The following is a 17,849-nucleotide window of genomic DNA, read 5'->3' on the forward strand; positions in this document are numbered from 1 at the left end:
AGCTGACTGCTTACAAAGTGAATGGACAAAAAGGACTCGCGTTAGACTAGCAACAGAACACGGCAAAAAATGACGGAGACGGACTCCAATGCCTGCAGAAACGTTACCTAAATTAAGTGTTACTTTCTTAGCTTACGCATGTTTCATGATAAATGTTTTTATGTGATGTATTCCCCATGCTTTTTGTTCTTGCTTAATGTAAGTCGCTCTGGATTAAGAGCGTCTGCTAAATGCCTAAATTGTAAATTGTAAGTGTTCGTATTGCAAGTTCAGACGGTGTGCGGGTCTTCGTAAACCTTTCTGGAGACAGACTCCATGACATGTTAGACTGAAAGCTCAAAACGGAGGAATACGGCGTGCAAACTGACCTTGTCGAGGGCAGCCACAAAGCCAGCGTCGTTGTTGAAGGCGGACATGACCAGGGCGTTGTACTTCTTATGAACGTCCAACGTAGTCTGGACATAAACCTTAGGGTCCTGGGACAGACCGTCAAAACAGTGCTCTTTGGTTTCATCGGATACCATCATATACTTTTCCATTTTTGTTGTTTTTTTTAAGTGTGAAAATCCTCATTCCTATTACAAATAGCTTGTTATCTTCGCTACATTGGATAGCTGTGGTTATGGGTATGTTGTTCAATGATTAGTATTGTGCAGAACAATTGTAAAAATGTAAAAAATATGCGTCCATAACTTTTAATTCATATTTCATCGCACAACTGTGACGCTCGACAACAATGTAAAAGATGCAATTTCAACTGGAAAAAAAACATGTCAAAGTGACATCCAAGTTGTGTCATGGTGGTTGAGCGACACCGTTGTGTGAGGACGTGTGGGTTAGTTTTAACATCAGACGTTCTTTGTCTCAGTGGCGTCCATACGTTGAGAGCTGCTTCTCCACACTTCTCAATGGCGGCCAGGCCCTGGTTGTGGATGTGAGTCTCCAGAAGTTTCTTCAGCTCCCCCAGACCGTCTGTAATGCGCGACACCAGGTTGTACATCCTGCCCAGGTCTGACAAGAGAGGAGGACAAACGCATGCATGTCTAAATTGGAGCCGTCATTAACCCATTTAGGCCTGATAAAAGAATGTCTTCAAAATCCTGAGTTTTCAGAAAAACCTTATGTTTCTGTATCTGTGGTACTCAATATTTCATGTCAAGAACCCAAAAATGATATGCAATATCTTAAAATATGTTGTTCCAGGGACCTCCCCAGAACCAAAGCTTTGAGTTAAAATCTTCACTAATAATCTTCATTAATAATATATATTCAAAGACTTGAGGCACATTTTCACGATTTTTCTAAAATAGCAGACCTACAAGTTCGTCGCTATGAGCTCGTAGATCTATTTTTCAATAGCTGAAGTATAACATAATGCTTTAAAACACCACAAGGGCTTCCCCACCCAGAATGGGTTAATACATCTGAACAAGGGGTGGGTTTGGGGACCCACTTGAAAACGAGTTGCTGCAACTCAAGGGACTCAAAGGTTTCCCATTGGAGGCTGCATCCGTTTTATACACTGTACTGATTCACTGTCACCTTACTTGATCATATTACATACATGATATATTATTGACGCCATGAGTGCTGCCTAATCATACTGTATGCCCAATGGTACTGGATGCTGTGTAGAAGCACAATAAATCTGCCTTGCAAAACCTTTTAGGAGGTTCCTTCCAGTTAGTAGTAGTTTATTTAAATTATTTTGTTGCCACCGTCACCGAGCACTTGATGAGGTCTGCAGGTGGGTCTGCGTAACAGTATGGTCTTAAATGATCTACATGTGTCTTTAGACAACTTGTTATTTATAAATAAAAAGTTATTAAAATTGATGCATGAATCAACGGAGGAGCCCTTTTACCTTCATTCTTGTCAGCGTCCAGAAGGTTCTGGAACTCAGTGTGGAAGATCTCCAGGTGTTTCTCTATGAGAACCTGTTCACACTTCCGGGCCAGTTCGTCCTGAGTGGACTCGTGGAGGTAGACCTGAACGCGCCGCTGTTCCTCTAGCAGACGAGCCTCAGCCTGAAATAATAATAATAATAATGAATTGCATTTTTATAGCACTTTTCCAAGTGCTCAAAGCGCTTTACAATGGTTCCTTTCATTCATACATTGGGAGGTGAAGCGACGAACAGTCGATGCCAGCGTCCTCACTTCCCACACCAATGGTGGCAAGCTTACACCGACCGACTCATTGGAGAGGCAATGTAGGGTTCAGTGTCTTGCCCAAGGACACTTCGACATGTGGACAGGAGGAGGAGCCGGGATTCGAACCGCCGACCCAGGGATCATTGGAAGACCTGCTCTACCTCCTGAGCCACAGCCGCCAATACAGAGCCACACACATAGACAGACAAACGAGCATGCACACACACACCCATACATAGATAGCATTAGGGACAGCACCAACAGTCAGTAATACTGGAAGAAGTCATAACGGCACTAATCGCTGTAGTAATACTAGTAGTTCGGGTTGTCCAGATCCGACCACGTGATCGGAATCGGATCGGGAGAAAAAAAAACATAATCGGGACCATCCCTAGTATCAATATTATATAATCCATATCACGATATTAGACTGGATATTGCCTGTGACTTTGGATATTGCACTATTGTGATATGGCATAAGTGTTCTATGAAAATATAAATATCGGCAATCAGCAATAATCGTATCGGCTCAAAATACTCAAAATCAAATGATCGGAAATCGGATCTGGAGCAAAGAAAAAACAACAGGATCCTGGGACATCCCTAGTAGTAATACTGATAGCAGTAGTAAAAGCTAGTAGTGACGGCTATAATGCAAGCAGCAATAGTTAACCCATTCTGACCGGGAACCCATTTTGGTGTTAGCATCATGTTATGCTTTAGCTATTGAAAAATAGCAGATCTACAAGCTCATAGCACGCCACCGAGTGGCGCGCTACGAGCTTGTAGGTCTGCTATTTTTGAAAAATCGACATTTTTAGAATCGGATCTCAGGTCAGAATGGGTTCATCAGACCAGTGTGTGTCCAGTGGAAACCTCGTATGAATCTGATCTCAGGTCAGAATGGGTTAAGCGTGTGTAATGGCGTACCTTCTTCATGTACTCCGTGACGGGGTTCTGTAGTAGGAACTCTGTGCTCTCTCGCGTGTAGAAGCGCTCCGTGTCGGTGAGGAACTGACACTCAAAATACTCCTTGTAAACGGACAGCGTGGGGCCTTTGGCGAACGCGTCCTCCTCGTTCAGACCCAGCTCAACTGGAGAGAGAGAGAGAGGGGTCAGTCGCATCCAGGGGGGCAGTCAGAGAGATATTTTGTGAAGCCACTAAGGAAATGAAAGTTCATATAATGGCCTGTTGTGGCGCTGTCACTGGACCCAGAAAAACCCATAGCCCCATAGAAGTCCATGTATTTTGGCCCAACTTCACCTAGACTATATTACCTTAATAAACATGGTCATGAATACTTTTTGCTTCCAGTCACTAGTTTAAAGTCTCATTTCTAATGTCATAATATTATATTTGGAAAATTATGGTCCCATTTATAAAAAAAATTACCATAAAGTCGCGCATGTTCTGAGGGGGGTGACTACCGTTACAGTCTATGAACGGGATCCCCCACCCACTCGAGTCAAAATAAAAACCAACGAAGAAGAAGGGGGAAGTCCCGCCTCGTTGTCTGGGCCAGCCAATGGGCCAGCTGGCCTGAGCTGGGCCAAAACGGATCTAGAAAGATGGCGACTTCCATTGCAAGGACTGACAGGCTTCATTTTATGTTCATGTTAGACCTGCGGAACGCTTTGTCTACAGTCTTACAGTCTATGGTCGCATCATGAATTACACACGCATGGAATAAAGCTCAATAAAATCTTCATGGCTCAAATTGAATTGAATCATGTTTAGGTATAATAATCGTTGTTGTTCCTGCAGTTCTACATACAGATCCAACCGGTTGAAGAAATCATCACAGTTTGGGGCTTTACTCTTTGCGGCATTTCCAACACCATTTGTGTTTAGGGAAGATGCTTCTGAACATGTATTCTACTGCTAGTTTTAACAACTTCAAATACCCTTTCATCTTAAAACTACTAATGACAGGAAAAAGGCCGATCTACAAGCTCACAACACGTCGCAGCGTGACGTGTTGTCAGCTTGTAGATCGGCTATTTTCTGAGCTACATGCTTCATGCTTTTGTGAGCTACATGCTTCCATACAGTAGCTTCCATGTGCGCAACATGCTAACATACAAGACATGCTTGCTTCTATAGGAATCCCAAATGACTACAAATCACTAGTGGCGTCTGAGAACTTTAACCCATTCTGTACGGGAACCCATTTTGGTGTTCGCATCTTGTTATGCTTTAGCTATTGAAAAATAGCAGATCTACAAGCTCATAGCGCGCCACCGAGTGGCGCGCTACGAGCTTGTAGGTCTGCTATTTTTGAAAAATCGAAGAACGACTGACATTTTTTTAGAATCTGATCTCAGGTCAGAATGGGTTGATCAGACCAGTGTGTGTCCAGTGGAAACCTCGTATGAATCTGATCTCAGGTCAGAATGGGTTAATCCATGCACAAGCTTTCCACTGAGCTCATTGCCTTCAGGAAATGACCTGAGCAACACCACCGAACCACCAAGAGAAAAGCGTCTTTGTCTGCACTTGCTTTTCAACAGACTATAACTTAACCCATTTTGGTCTAATTGTTAAGCCACTCTTGGATGAGAGCATACACCATTCAAATATTAAAAAGATATATATAATAATATAATATAAGATATATTGAAAAGCACATGACAAAAGCATGTTTTAAATCGGTCCATAAATACGAGTAACATGACATGATTATGATGAATTTGACACTACAGCTTCGGAGTGCCGGTCTCAATGGAAACGTACCGTAAGACTGAACCACGCCACTGATGAGTCTGGTGTTAATGGTCTCTCCGTTCCTCTCCCTCTCTATTAGCTTCAGCACTGCATTTGTTACCTGAGAGAGAGAGCGAGAGGGAGAGAGAGAGAGAGAGAGAGAGAGAGAGAGAGAGAGAGAGAGAGAGAGAGAGAGAGAGAGAGACAGAGAGAGAGAGAGACAGAGACAGAGACAGAGAGAGAGAGAGAGAGAGAGAGAGACAGAGACACAGAGAGAGAGAGAGAGAGAGAGAGAGAGAGAGAGAGAGAGAGAGACAGAGAGAGACAGAGAGACAGAGAGAGAGAGAGAGATATCATTGCTTTGATCATCACTATGTTTTTATCAAACACCAATGAACCCCATCATCCCAATAGACTCGGGTGTGCTTGTGACATCATCAAACCCGGAAGTTATGCAGGAATGCCTATACTGAGTGGCAAAAAACTAATTTCTGGCCTCGACAGCCCACGCATCCAAACAGAAAAGTCCTATCTGATTACATTAAACAACGTTAAACGATGTTAAACTCACTTTGCATGTTGCTTTGCCACTCGATGTGCCATTCACTTTAAGGAGAATTCCATACTAAAAGGCTTTCTTACCTTTCTTTGTAGTTGTTACGTCCCCATCAAAGAGGTCCAGGTGTTATTTTGTGCAAAAGCTCCTTATTGGCTATTTCCCCTACCATAAGCCCTAAATGAATTGCATTGAATTGAATGGGATGTATGGGGTGTTGTGCTAATTCACTTATTTCCATCGCTCAAAATGATATATTTTTTTGTATATATCCTCTCTTCATAATGTAAATAATATCCCAAGCGGCACACTTTACTACTTATTTCGATGGAAATAAGCGAATTAGCACAACACCCCATACATCCCATTCAATTCAATGCAATTCATTTAGGGCTTATGGTAGGGGAAATAGCCAATAAGGAGCTTTTGCACAAAATAACACCTGGACCTCTTTGATGGGGACGTAACAACTACAAAGAAAGGTAAGAAAGCCTTTTAGTATGGAATTCTCCTTTAAGCATGCGCATACCCTCTATTCTGGGCATGTCATAATAGGCAAACATTGGTCAAAAATGGAAGCAAATTCCATGTCAACAGCCGACCTACTAGAAGCCCGCAAAACGAGAAGCATCATGAGCTGAGCTTGTAGAATGTGCTATTTTCGCTATTCACTGGAAAACAACATATATAGGGTTTCAGTGGTTAATTATCTTCTTTCAGATCAGCTAGCTAGACGGCATCACCGAGTGCGTGTCTGTGAGATCGAGTTCCACTCACCTGCTTGTTGAGGGGTCTGAATAAACACTCTCTCCATGTCACCAACGCCAGCTGAGAGAGGAGGAGGAGGAGGAGGAGGAGGGCGCAGGGTGAAAGATGAAGAGGAGGTGAGAGGAGGAGAGGAACGAGTAATGGAGAGAGGCAAGAAGAGAGGATGGAGAGGAGATGTGGTTCGGGATGACAGGAAAAGCAGAATGAGAGGATTAATAGAAGGATCAACGTACCGCATAAAACCCACAAATGAATGATGAACTAACATATTCCTGTGCTGTTTTCATTTTTAAGTGGTGGTCTGTCTATATCAGTTATATACCGCTACAGGCAGCTCCCAGTGTCCTCTTTATATGGATGGATAAAAGCCTCGTCTTATCTACGCAGCAGCAGTTGGCACAGCTATAGCCAGCACTGGACCACAAGCATCTGTTCAACCGACGAGGTGAACGGAGGACACCGGGAGACTTCTGGAAAATATGCCGAGCACGCAAGCTCTCCGTCAACAGCCGAACGCTTTACACTCGATCAGTAGACACTTAAACAAGAGGACGCGGCACTACCAGGGGTTTGTCATTAAGCACTCCTGGGGTGAGGGTTAGACAGGCGTCACCTTACCTTGCTTAAGGGCACATAGATGATAGATGAGGCAGTGAGAGAGTGGTCACCCAAGACTTTTTTTTGCTTGCAAGTTATGTCGTTTATTTTATCTGCTGAAGCTAGACTTCTGGACATTTCAACTCAATTTCTACCAGGTGGGTGATTATTATACCCGGTGACCTTCCAACTGCAAGCTGTACACAGGCCGCCGCCGTGTGTGTGTGTGTGTGTGTGTGTGTGTGTGTGTGTGTGTGTGTGTGCGTGCGCGTGCTTACCGAGTAGATCTCATAGATGCCCTTGCGTCCCTCGTCACACTCCCGTCGGACCCAATGGCGGTTGAGGTAGGCACAGATCCCATTGAGCACTTTACTGGAGAAACGGTAGTCCTCCCACTGTTGGGTATAGAACTTCAACACACACTCGTCCATCAGGTCCTCTCCATCCTGGAGAGGGCAGGGATAGAAGGAAGGAAGAAAGGAAGGAGAGAGAGAGGGAGGAGGGAGTGCGGAGAGAAAGGAGGGAAGGAATGATAAGAGGAAGGAAGACAGGAAGGGAGGGAGACGGAGAGGATGAATGGGAGGGAGGAAAAGGAAAGGCCAAGAGAACAGAGGAAGATGTCGGGAAGAAAGGAGGGGGACGGAAAAAAGAATGGAGAAAGAACTGTGTTAATGTAAGTTGACACATCATTTTCTATTACATTTACCTGTCCCATTTCCAACTTCCAATTAACACATACGCATGTACACACGACATAAGCCAAGTCTGGTATGTGTTCAGAGTCAGACAGAGATATACAGTGTGCATGTGTGGTGCTAATGAACTGTATATTATAAAATGTGATGTAGGGGTGCAATGATGGAGTTAGCCCATGGTACGGTACAATTTTGAGTCACATTTTTGTTCCGTTTAAACTCTAAGAACCAAATTCTCTCCTCATCTCGAAGAAAATAAAAAATGAATCCATTGAGACAAATTCCGGGAAAAACAACGTTATGTCACTGACTTCACCGTGCGAGCGTTTTTTTTTTTAGTCTTGATCTTTGTGCAAGGATTTAAAAATGTTGTGCCTACAAATGCTTACTAGAGTTGTCTCTCTCTCTGCTGTCATAGAGCACCGAGCTGGAGAAAACGGTTTGCGTTGGAAATTAGTTTTGAACGAGGCGAGCTCAAGCTCCCCTTGTCCAGACGAGGGTGACACTATTTTGGCAGTAAGAAAAATCTAATTAATTAGTGTAAAATCAAATGAATAATGTGCAAAATTCCGCCAGTTCACCAGTGTGTACTGAACAGTGGATATGGAACTGTACCGTTCAATATCAAACCGAGAACCATCGCACCCCTACTGTGACTGTGGAACTGAAGACGTGTGCATAGAATGGACCGACCATTAAGCAGGCTTCTTTGCTAGATATACCGGTATGTTAGTGTGCATACTGTGTACCGTGTATTAAGGTACTGACCTTAAGCAGGCTGGTTAAATAGTTCTTGAGGAACTCTTTGAGTCTCTTGTAGAGTTCTAGGCCTACAAACTGGGCTCCGCCCGGAGTGGTGGTCTTCTTGGAAGGCTTGGTGGCAGGTACAGAGCCCCTGCCCTGGCTAGACTGGTGCACACTGGTGCAGTAGTTATAAACATGTCTGAGGCAAGGGGTTAAGGCCAGTACAAAACAAGAGGGCAAAAAGGCAACTACGTTGACGAGTTGTGTATAGATCATACACACAACATGCACAGATACAGATATTCTCGCTGTCCGGTGGAAACCTTGCAAGTAAAACCATTGCTTTGTTGTTAATATTTTAAAACATTTGAAAATATCACACATTGCTATTTGTTTGCTATTTTCACTACTTTTGTGCGATGGTGAAGTAGGGCGTTACGTGAAAACACAAAAAAGTTGAAACATGGAGATACAAGGTTTTCTGCCCAACGGCAACGATATGCTGAATTGAGAATGAACCTGGTCGATCAAATTAACCTAGCGCTTACTCGCAGATCTGGGAAGGCTAGCGCATAAACATAAACATAAACAAACAACGTCCTTATATAAACAGAATTTCCTCATTACAGACCAAACATGGCATAGTGAGTTTTTTTGAAAAGCTGCCTTTGCCTCCCCCTGGCCAGCCGGGGCGCCTGATGGAGGGGAAAGGAACTGGTTGGAATAACGTGTTCCTTTCACGCGCTATACGTCCAACCAGGGAAACTCCCCCCTGTCAGGTGTAAAGGAGCAACTTGGACACTCAAGCATGAAGGAAGCATGAGTTCAAGTCCGTTGCTCTCCCCAGGTTGGCGGAGGGTGTGTAGAGCCCAGGATCACAGTAGATGATTGACACAGGGGTGAAAAATGGGTTACAAAATCGTGGGATAAAAAAATATATATAAAGCTGCCTTTGCAAAGCGTGTATGTCACAACTAATCTGGTTTAATCAGGGCCCTGTCACAGAATGGTGCCACTAAAATGGGAGAGATTGTTGTGAACTTGTGATGAGATTGTGGCATCATATAATTTTTATTTCAGGTCTCTATAATAATTAGGGTCATGCAGACCTCGCTACACTAAGAGGCCTCCCCGGGGATGTTTGGAGGGTGATTAAACTACAATTAGAGATGGCACACAGCAGCAATTACTCGGCACACAGCAAAGGGGACGTTTTGTGATATCATCATTTCTACCTCCCTGAACCTTTTCACATTTTAATTTAAATATCACCTCTCATTACACAGGAATAAAGTGCTTTGTCATCGTTTAGGAAAAAAGGAAGAGGCCACACAACAATTACAAACTGCAACTGCCATCGCTCTTCCAACACGGCAGAACGATCCTCCGGACATTCTGTGCAAGCCTCTATAAACGTTTAGAATGTTCTAATGTTTTAGATGTGCTCAATTCAAGCTCCTGGATCATCACAAGCAGTAAGGAGTGCATCTTTAACTCTTTGAATTATTGCCTGAAGTCGGAAATTCATGCTTATTGTACTGCAATTGTGTCCGTAAAATGTAAAAAAAATAAAATTCATGATTCAGGTCAGAGAGCCTTCGGACACCTGGGAGCTATCAGCGAGAAACGGCAAGCGTGAGATCGCCCCCCCCCCCCCCACCCCCAAAAAAGGCTCTAATAAGCAGAAATGTCAGTCAGGAAACTGAATTGGAGCCGTTTAATTCTGCTGGGTTGAACGGGGAATGATATCTGGGAAATGTCTTGAGAGATGATGGAAGCGTGTCCACTGGAGAGGAAAGCACTGCTCTCAGGCTGGTTCTATAAGCTCATTCCTCCATCTCTCTTCAACTGGAAACTCATTCTAACTCAAGATATTAGAACAGCGGTTCTCAACCTGTCCTGAGGATATCGCAAGTGGGCCCCCAAATAATTGGCAAAAAAACTACAATTTTAATGATACTATAAAATTATATTTCATAATATTATTATTATTATATTATTAAAATATGTAAAAAAATTACATGTATTATTTTTCCTAGTTTAAACCATTAAAAAACAGCAACACTAAAAGGCAGAGTTGAAAAATGCTGGGCAGACGCATTTCCTTGGCCTATACAACGTTTTATGCAGATCGGTGCATGTAAAGACATGACTTGACCCGTTATAGCGCCACCATGAGACTGATTTGAAAAATGTCAAGTGCCAAGTGCTATGTAAATGATACATTTATATAGTGCCTTTATCCAAGGCGCTTTACATAGATGGGGCATTACATTCACACACACATTCATACACCGATGACAGGGGAAACCATGCAAGGCACCAACTAGCACATCGTCAGGCGGGAGCAATTTGGGGGTTCAGTGTCTTGCTCAAGGACACTTCGACACCAACTCTGGGGGAGCCCGGGTTCGAACCGGCAACCTTGGTCACTCTACCCCTGAGCCACCACCGCCACACCATGCCTAGTGGGAATATGCGTGCACCATTTCACTGCACTCGGTCACTGCAATCATGATTTGCAGCAGTTTGTACGAAATGGGCCACTCCTGAAAACTTTGGGAAGGCAATCTTAGACAATCAGTGTAAATCTGAGAAATCCAACAGACTCATCTTAACCACATGACTACAGAGATCATGTGTACCGATTTGCGTGAGATTTGGATGAAATCTGTGCAGCGACTAATGAAAACAATGTGTTTTGCAGAAATCTGCATCATGGTGGCGCTATAACCGGCAGATGTGGAGGGATGCAGGGAAAATGTTTTTTCCATGGCCTCTAGGGAGTGCGCATACAAAGTTGTACGGATCAATGCAGTTGTTGGTAAAATCAGGAATTGCCCCCATTCCGGGGCGGGAACCCATATTGGTATCTTACCCCCTCAGGGCCGGGAACCCATATTTGGGTTCTGTACAGTATGTACAGTATTCAAAAATGTACATTTTGTGATGCTGCTATATAAATATTTGAAGTTTTTCAGAAACCTTAGGTCAGGATTTAGAGGCGTTTTTAGAATCGGCCTTAGGCCTAAATGGGTTAACCCATTCTGACCTGAGATCAGATTCATACGAGGTTTCCACCGGACACACGCTGGTCTGATTAACCCATTCTGACCTGAGATCAGATTCTAAAAAATGTCGATTTTTCAAAAATAGCAGACCTACAAGCTCGTAGCGCGCCACTCGGTGGCGCGCTATGAGCTTGTAGATCTGCTATTTTTCAATAGCTAAAGCATAACATGATGCTAAACACCAAAATGGGTGCCCGTTCAGAATGGGTTAAGGCGCAACCATGAGGCTGATTTGGAAAAAAATCTAATTATCATGAATGCGGACACCCGTGGGTAATTTATTTCCCCAACATTAGCATCACTAACGGACACACACACACGGTCGGACGGAGTGCAAAACATACTCTCTCCCCATGCCTTCGGCCTGGTGGAGACAATAAGGTTTCATTTGCGATACCGATAAATTGGAATACTGCGTTAGTTAGTTCCATTGATCCAAGTTAGAGCATGGTCATTAAAATAAACTTCCTCTGAAAATAGACACGACCCACTTTAACTTGTTCAGTGGTCAGATGGGTGGGCCGCAAAACGCCTTTGAGATTTTCATGTGGGCCCCCGGTCCAGAAAATGTTGAGAACAACTGGACGTTTACAAGGCGAATAATAAACAATAATTCCTTGTCACAGATGGACCGTGATTGTAATAGCTGTTCGCTTTTTCCGATACATTAAGTGGATTTAAGAGCTATAAACTGCAAAAAAATAGCTTTCATTCTGCAAACAATGCCCTTCCAGTATTATTGGGGTGGGGGACCCAGGCCAGAAGTACTGGCATATTTCGTGAGTTATTTAGGCACTCTAGGGGAACACAGTTAACTTCCTGATAGAATAATAAATTCACAAAATGAATGTCTCTAAGATTATAGCGAGAGTGAGAACTACCAGGAAAAGCCAGCAGTAGTACGAGTTCTTCTAATCGACAACCTTTTCGACATCAATTCCTTCTCTCCTCTGACTCCGTCGGGTGCGGAAAGATTCCTTGCAAATAAATATACAAAACAAAACTAATGCATTCAATTTCATCCTCCAGACACTTGGCTGTGTAGGCATGTAGGCTCGGGGATTTCTTGGTAGAGATCCATGAGGATAAATCATGTAACAACACAAATCACAGCCAAACACACACACACACACAACCACAAGCGTGCCTCCCGCACCGACTCCTCATTCTTATAGCATGTAGTTAGTGTGTGGGGATACGTGTAGAGTTCCATGTAGCGAGCCTTGGCCATGCTCTGCCGCGTGTACACCTGCTGTATCCCGGCCCGCAGGTCATCCCAGATCTGGTCCAGCCCGATCTGTTTCAGTCCATGGGGATTCTGGGTCCGGTTCGACGACATTCTGTCACCCTTCTCAGTCTCCCGACTTTAGCCTCCTCTCTCTCTCTCGCTCTCTCTCTCTCTCTCTCCACCCTCCCCCTGTCGCGGTGCTTTCCTTGTGCTGCTCTGCTTCTCAGGGTGTGGTGTCCATCTGGCAGCAGGCGGCACTTTCAGGAGAGACGGCACTTTGGTTTTGCGGAGAAAGAGAGAAGAAAAAGGCTGCAGTACCCTCCTCCACGCACCTAGGTGGTGCTGTCTGCCAAGCCTCTGCCAAACAGCAACCTCAGCTGGTGGTGGTACTCCTCATCAGATGACCTGGGAGGAAACGGATCAAAAAAGCAGAGGGGTTAGTTCATCGATTATGAAACATAATCACTTTTAATAAATACATTTAGTGGGGAAATTGAAATTTTGGTTTTTCACTTCCACTTCTTTTACAAAACTGCAGTTTTAAGCGAAATTACAAAACAATCATTGTAATTTGTTGATTGCGACGGTAGGTCGCAGTTTACTATGAAAACCTGCATTTCATGTCAGTCAGTCAGTCAGTCATGCCTCATGTCAGTCAGTCCGGCCACGCCTTGTGACACGCTCCATATATGGCCTTCTCCATATACGAAGATCACGACAGTGACGACACTGACCTCATCAAACCCTGGAAAGCCATACATGGAAGAAGACTGGATCATCCCCTATAGATCTGCATATATGGAGCCGGCCAGCAACTCTAAAAAAAAAAAAAGGTCCATATATGGGCATTCCCAGACCTGTTGTTTCAGTGCGACCTCCCCTAGGTTTTGTAACTGCGTTGATTGTTGAAGCAGCAGTTTTGACAGTGTATTATATTTGTTGTGACAGTGTCAACTCAGTACAAAGCAGAGAGGAAGGGTTTATCCTTTGGGACACCTGGCTCCCTGCCCGATCGTAGCCATGCCGACCAGACCCTGACGTCACGCTGCTAATTGCAGATTAGTCCACTGTACTACTTCCTCTTTCCCCCCCCCCCCCGTTTTGCCTTCCTTCCCAGGGCTGCTCACGGAATAATCACATTTATTATAAACTACCACTGTTATACAACTACAAGCACCAAGCCCATATTGTTAAAGAGGGAGTGGTGCCACACATTTTTGTATTTTTCCTGTTTTTCATGTCTATGATGAGGTATGAGGCGAGTACTTCTGGAGTCGTTTTTATTGTGCAATGGTGTGTTCACTTTGTATTTAGGGTTTCTTCCCGGAGGCTGAACCCTTGACAGTCAAACGGGCAAATGAAATAAACAGTAATATAGTGACGTCACACTATCAGCCCCTCCCCCTTTATCATACAACTACAGCTGTGGGTGCGGCTTCAGTTCAGGTGGATCACCACCAACCATCACCACCCACCAGGAAAACCAGGCATACTTAATGAACTGGTGGGCGTGCCCACATAAAAACAACAATTTAACAAATACTTTTTTTTGAATGATACCTCCTTATATAGACCTGAGACCTGAAAATCAAATTTTAGGTTAGGAAAAAAAATCACGGCACTCCATCTTTAACATTACTGCTTGGCCAATGCAGGCAGTTAAAAATGTACTTTTGGTATTTCAATGGTCCAAGCTCCAATCTGAATCTCTCCGATTAGCTTCTGGTTATTATTACAAAACCACTGAAAACATCTGAAGAATCTCACTCCAAAATAAGACACCCACCACCATCCCGATTGCTCAATGTTATTTTAACCACAATTGTTTCGACATATAAAGTCCTGAGACTGGACTGTCTGTGATCAGGCGTATTTGTGTGATTTTAGGACAATGGTTCTCAAAGTGTGGATCGGGGACAACAAGGGGGTTCCAGCAGGGGATCACCCAGGGTTTGTAATCTTGTAGATCTATTTTCAAAACACTCTCACCATCTCTCAGTCCCTTCCCAAAGCAAGTCCCTATTGTTGCTCAAAAGTCACAACTAATATAAAACGCTGTGCATCCATCCAGCAGTCTCAGGGTATGAGAGATTTAATTTAATTGAGCGCTTCTCCAGGGCAGCTTATACAGCATGTGCAAGAAATAAATAAGCTTCACTCCTAGATCACTCCAAGTACAAATAAATAAACAATACAACGGAGTACTCTAAGACTGCGTCCTGATTATCATCCCCCAAAATTTCAAAAACTGAATATAGGGAACCATGAAAACGTTCCATTTCATAACAACGTAGACGACGTGCAGACTGACTAGACTCTATTCGTACACCAACTCTTTTAACCCATTCTGACCCGAGATCAGATTCATACGAGGTTTCCACTGGACACACACTGGTCTGATCAACCCATTCTGACCTGAGATCAGATTCTAAAAATGTAAGTCGCTCTTCGATTTTTCAAAAATAGCAGACCTACAAGCTCGTAGCGCGCCACTCGGTGGCGCGCTATGAGCTTGTAGATCTGCTATTTTTCAATAGCTAAAGCATAACGCTAACACCAAAATGGGTTCCCGTTCAGAATGGGTTAAGTCTGTCTGTACTACTCATGTAGCATTTCATCTTTAATCTCACAGCCACAACAATACAAATGCACTGGCGGTCTCGCAGTGCGAGTTTCCGGGACCATTTGCGCAGTGACAGTGATATAATGCAGTAAGGCTCAAAAGATCGTCTTCGTCTCGACCTTGTCCTAGGGGAGATACAAATACATTATTTCCCTGTCCCGTCCCCTGGACTGTCATGGACACCCTCCAGTCACAAGGACTTCTCTTTTGGTGCTATCCCTTCTGGACTAAGTGTTTGACTGTACTCTGCTGCCGTTTATACATTCCGTCTAATAAACTATCAATCAAGCAATCAATCAACGAGGCCCACAACACCTTTAGAGGGCTAAGCATTGGACTCTAACCTCCCAATATACCCCCCCCCCCCACACACACACACACACACATTCTCAGCCTATAAACTCAATGTAAATAACGTAAATAAATCAGTAACAGCAACTGCTTGTATTTCTTATAACGGTCACCAATGACACTTCCCAAAACAGAACATGAGGTCTTAAAGAGATTAAAAAAGCAAAGCTGTAATTTCATCCATGCAGTTCGGACACAAGAGGAGGAGGAAGTATAATATAAATGAATGCTGGCGTTTTGCAGCGTCAACATCTTTTGAGAAAGAGGAGGGCATGTGGGAGAAGGACTTGCTGCAAGAGCAGGGCAGAAATAAAGAGCGAGTGAGTGAGTGACAAACAATGAGACATAAAACAGAGACAAGAGGGTTTCTGAAGGCAATAGGAGGAGGAGAGAGCGACAACAGAACAATGACAGACAGAAAAATAATTGGCTGAAGTTTTTGTCCATATTTCTTTATAGCTTTTGTTTTCGTGTTTTTTTGTAAATGAATGCCCTACTTTGTCACGCTACAGTGTCACACAAAAGTAGCAAAAATAGACTATATGCAAAGCTCAAAACTCATCACATGTTGAGCTTGTAGATCTGCTATCTTTTTTTTGCTACTTTTTAGTTTTTTGAGGACTTTCTACCTGACACAGCACGAAATAGAAGATGCACTGGAGGACAAGGAGAGAGAGATGACTGGCAGGCAGTGGCACTCAGTGGGATGGAGAGACAGACAGACAGACGGACAAACACACAAGAGAGGGGAGTGTTCATTATTGTTGACACAAAGGCGGCGGAGGAGCTAAATTTAGTAACTCATTCCCTGCTATTAAGACCAATGACTCTGGATGTGACCAGAGTGAGAAGGAAGGAAGGGAAGGGAGAGAGAAGTAGATGACAGTGGTCTGAACTATTCATGTCTGGTTAAACCGTGAATTATCTTACATATACATAAGGAAAGCTCCGTCCGTCAGTCACAGTCAGTCTGTTCGGCATGGTTCTCCTCAGTGGATTAATTCATATGAAGTTTGTATTATTAATTAAGAGTTTGGACTGTTTAAAAACTTAAGATTTCCCTGCCTATTATTCTCCTTTATACATTAGAGAATAAAGATTGAAGAGACTTGCATAATGAGAATGGAGAGAGACAGGAACACTCTGAGGGAGACATCCAAGTGAAGACACAGAGCTTGTGTGTATGAAGCCCAACACACACCGTCTGCGAACGCGGCCGCGCGTCAAAACAGTCGCCTGGCGCTCCGATACGCCACTGTTCTATTTTCCAGGCGTTGCCGCGCGGCAACGCACCCGCTTCACAGACGGTGTGTGTTGGGCTGAATACATTTTGACACCCTCAAGAATCAAATTAACACTCTGGATTTTACTGTACTATTGCAGTACCCCGACTATTGCAGTACCCGACTCAGAGGCACTTCTTGCCCGTCAGGCAAGTACGTTGCATGTTCTACTTGCCCTCAGGTCATGGCCACTGGCCCCCAAATCATTTGCGTTCATTTTAAATTGTATAATATATTAGTGTTTTTATGAATAAAAACAGCACTACAACATGAAAGTAGCCTTACAAATGCATGGCAGGGAAACCTTTTCATGGCAACGACCCCAAAATGTACACTTTATTAGCCCACAGACGCCCTATTTGACACCCAGTTTGAAATTATAGACAGCCGCTCCCAAATTTATTTATAAGTCGCACAGATTCAATTTCAGGTGCATTTGCAAAATGGGTCGCAATTTTGAGCCCTGGCTTGAGAAAACTCATGGGCCTTTGCAACCTGGTGATGTTGTGAGCTTGTAGATTAGCGGTTTTTGACGCAGAGGAGTGCTCTGGCCACGTTCAAGACAGTTATATTTCGTGTTGTGTTTATAGTGAATCAATTAAAGACGGTTTTCATCCACATTCAAAAAGGCACACCATTTGATTTACCTCCCCCGGGCAGGTGGGCAGGTGCTAGTGTCAACCCCTGACTACTCATCTGATCAAATTCACACTGACTCGGCACTACACTTCACTGGGTCCTCCTCAGCAATACACACACCTATCAAGGCGATCGGATGAACGGTTCTAAAGATATGCAAAGGACAGAGACAGGCGGAGATTCCTGGAATAAATATAGTGTCTTTTAACACTGACATGAAGAGAACAATCACTGTAAAGATTACGCAATAGGATAGGATCACACTGTGACGGTCCACTGACTGTCCTGTCCAGTACTAAAAGTGAGGTAAAGTCAGTGTGTCTTTAAATTGGTCAGTACCAGAGTGCATATGTGCTGGCTCTCTGCTTATGACCCATATTGGTGTAGTCAGCAGAGGCTATATTTAGACGTGCATGCTGCACGCACACACACACACA

At 43.8% G+C, this 17,849-nt stretch overlaps 1 protein-coding gene across 1 annotated transcript in view; it reads right to left on the bottom strand.

Moving 5' to 3' along the window:
• Window positions 1-17,849, bottom strand: part of LOC308336587 (cullin-1) — a 37,600-nt gene that overhangs the window by 8,824 nt on the left and 10,927 nt on the right. Inside the window, exons 2-10 of the mRNA XM_080794003.1 lie at window positions 12,488-12,921; window positions 8,242-8,416; window positions 7,057-7,224; window positions 6,191-6,241; window positions 4,888-4,978; window positions 3,084-3,247; window positions 1,865-2,027; window positions 881-1,011; window positions 369-476 (exon numbers count right to left, since the gene is read on the bottom strand). Coding sequence (XP_080650129.1) covers window positions 369-476; window positions 881-1,011; window positions 1,865-2,027; window positions 3,084-3,247; window positions 4,888-4,978; window positions 6,191-6,241; window positions 7,057-7,224; window positions 8,242-8,416; window positions 12,488-12,627 — 1,191 coding nt within the window. The 5' untranslated portion in view covers window positions 12,628-12,921. The remainder of the gene's footprint in view (window positions 1-368; window positions 477-880; window positions 1,012-1,864; window positions 2,028-3,083; window positions 3,248-4,887; window positions 4,979-6,190; window positions 6,242-7,056; window positions 7,225-8,241; window positions 8,417-12,487; window positions 12,922-17,849) is intronic.

This window comes from Protomyctophum bolini (genome assembly GCF_963924005.1).
Source record: "Protomyctophum bolini genome assembly, chromosome: 21".
Lineage (NCBI taxonomy): Eukaryota > Metazoa > Chordata > Actinopteri > Myctophiformes > Myctophidae > Protomyctophum > Protomyctophum bolini.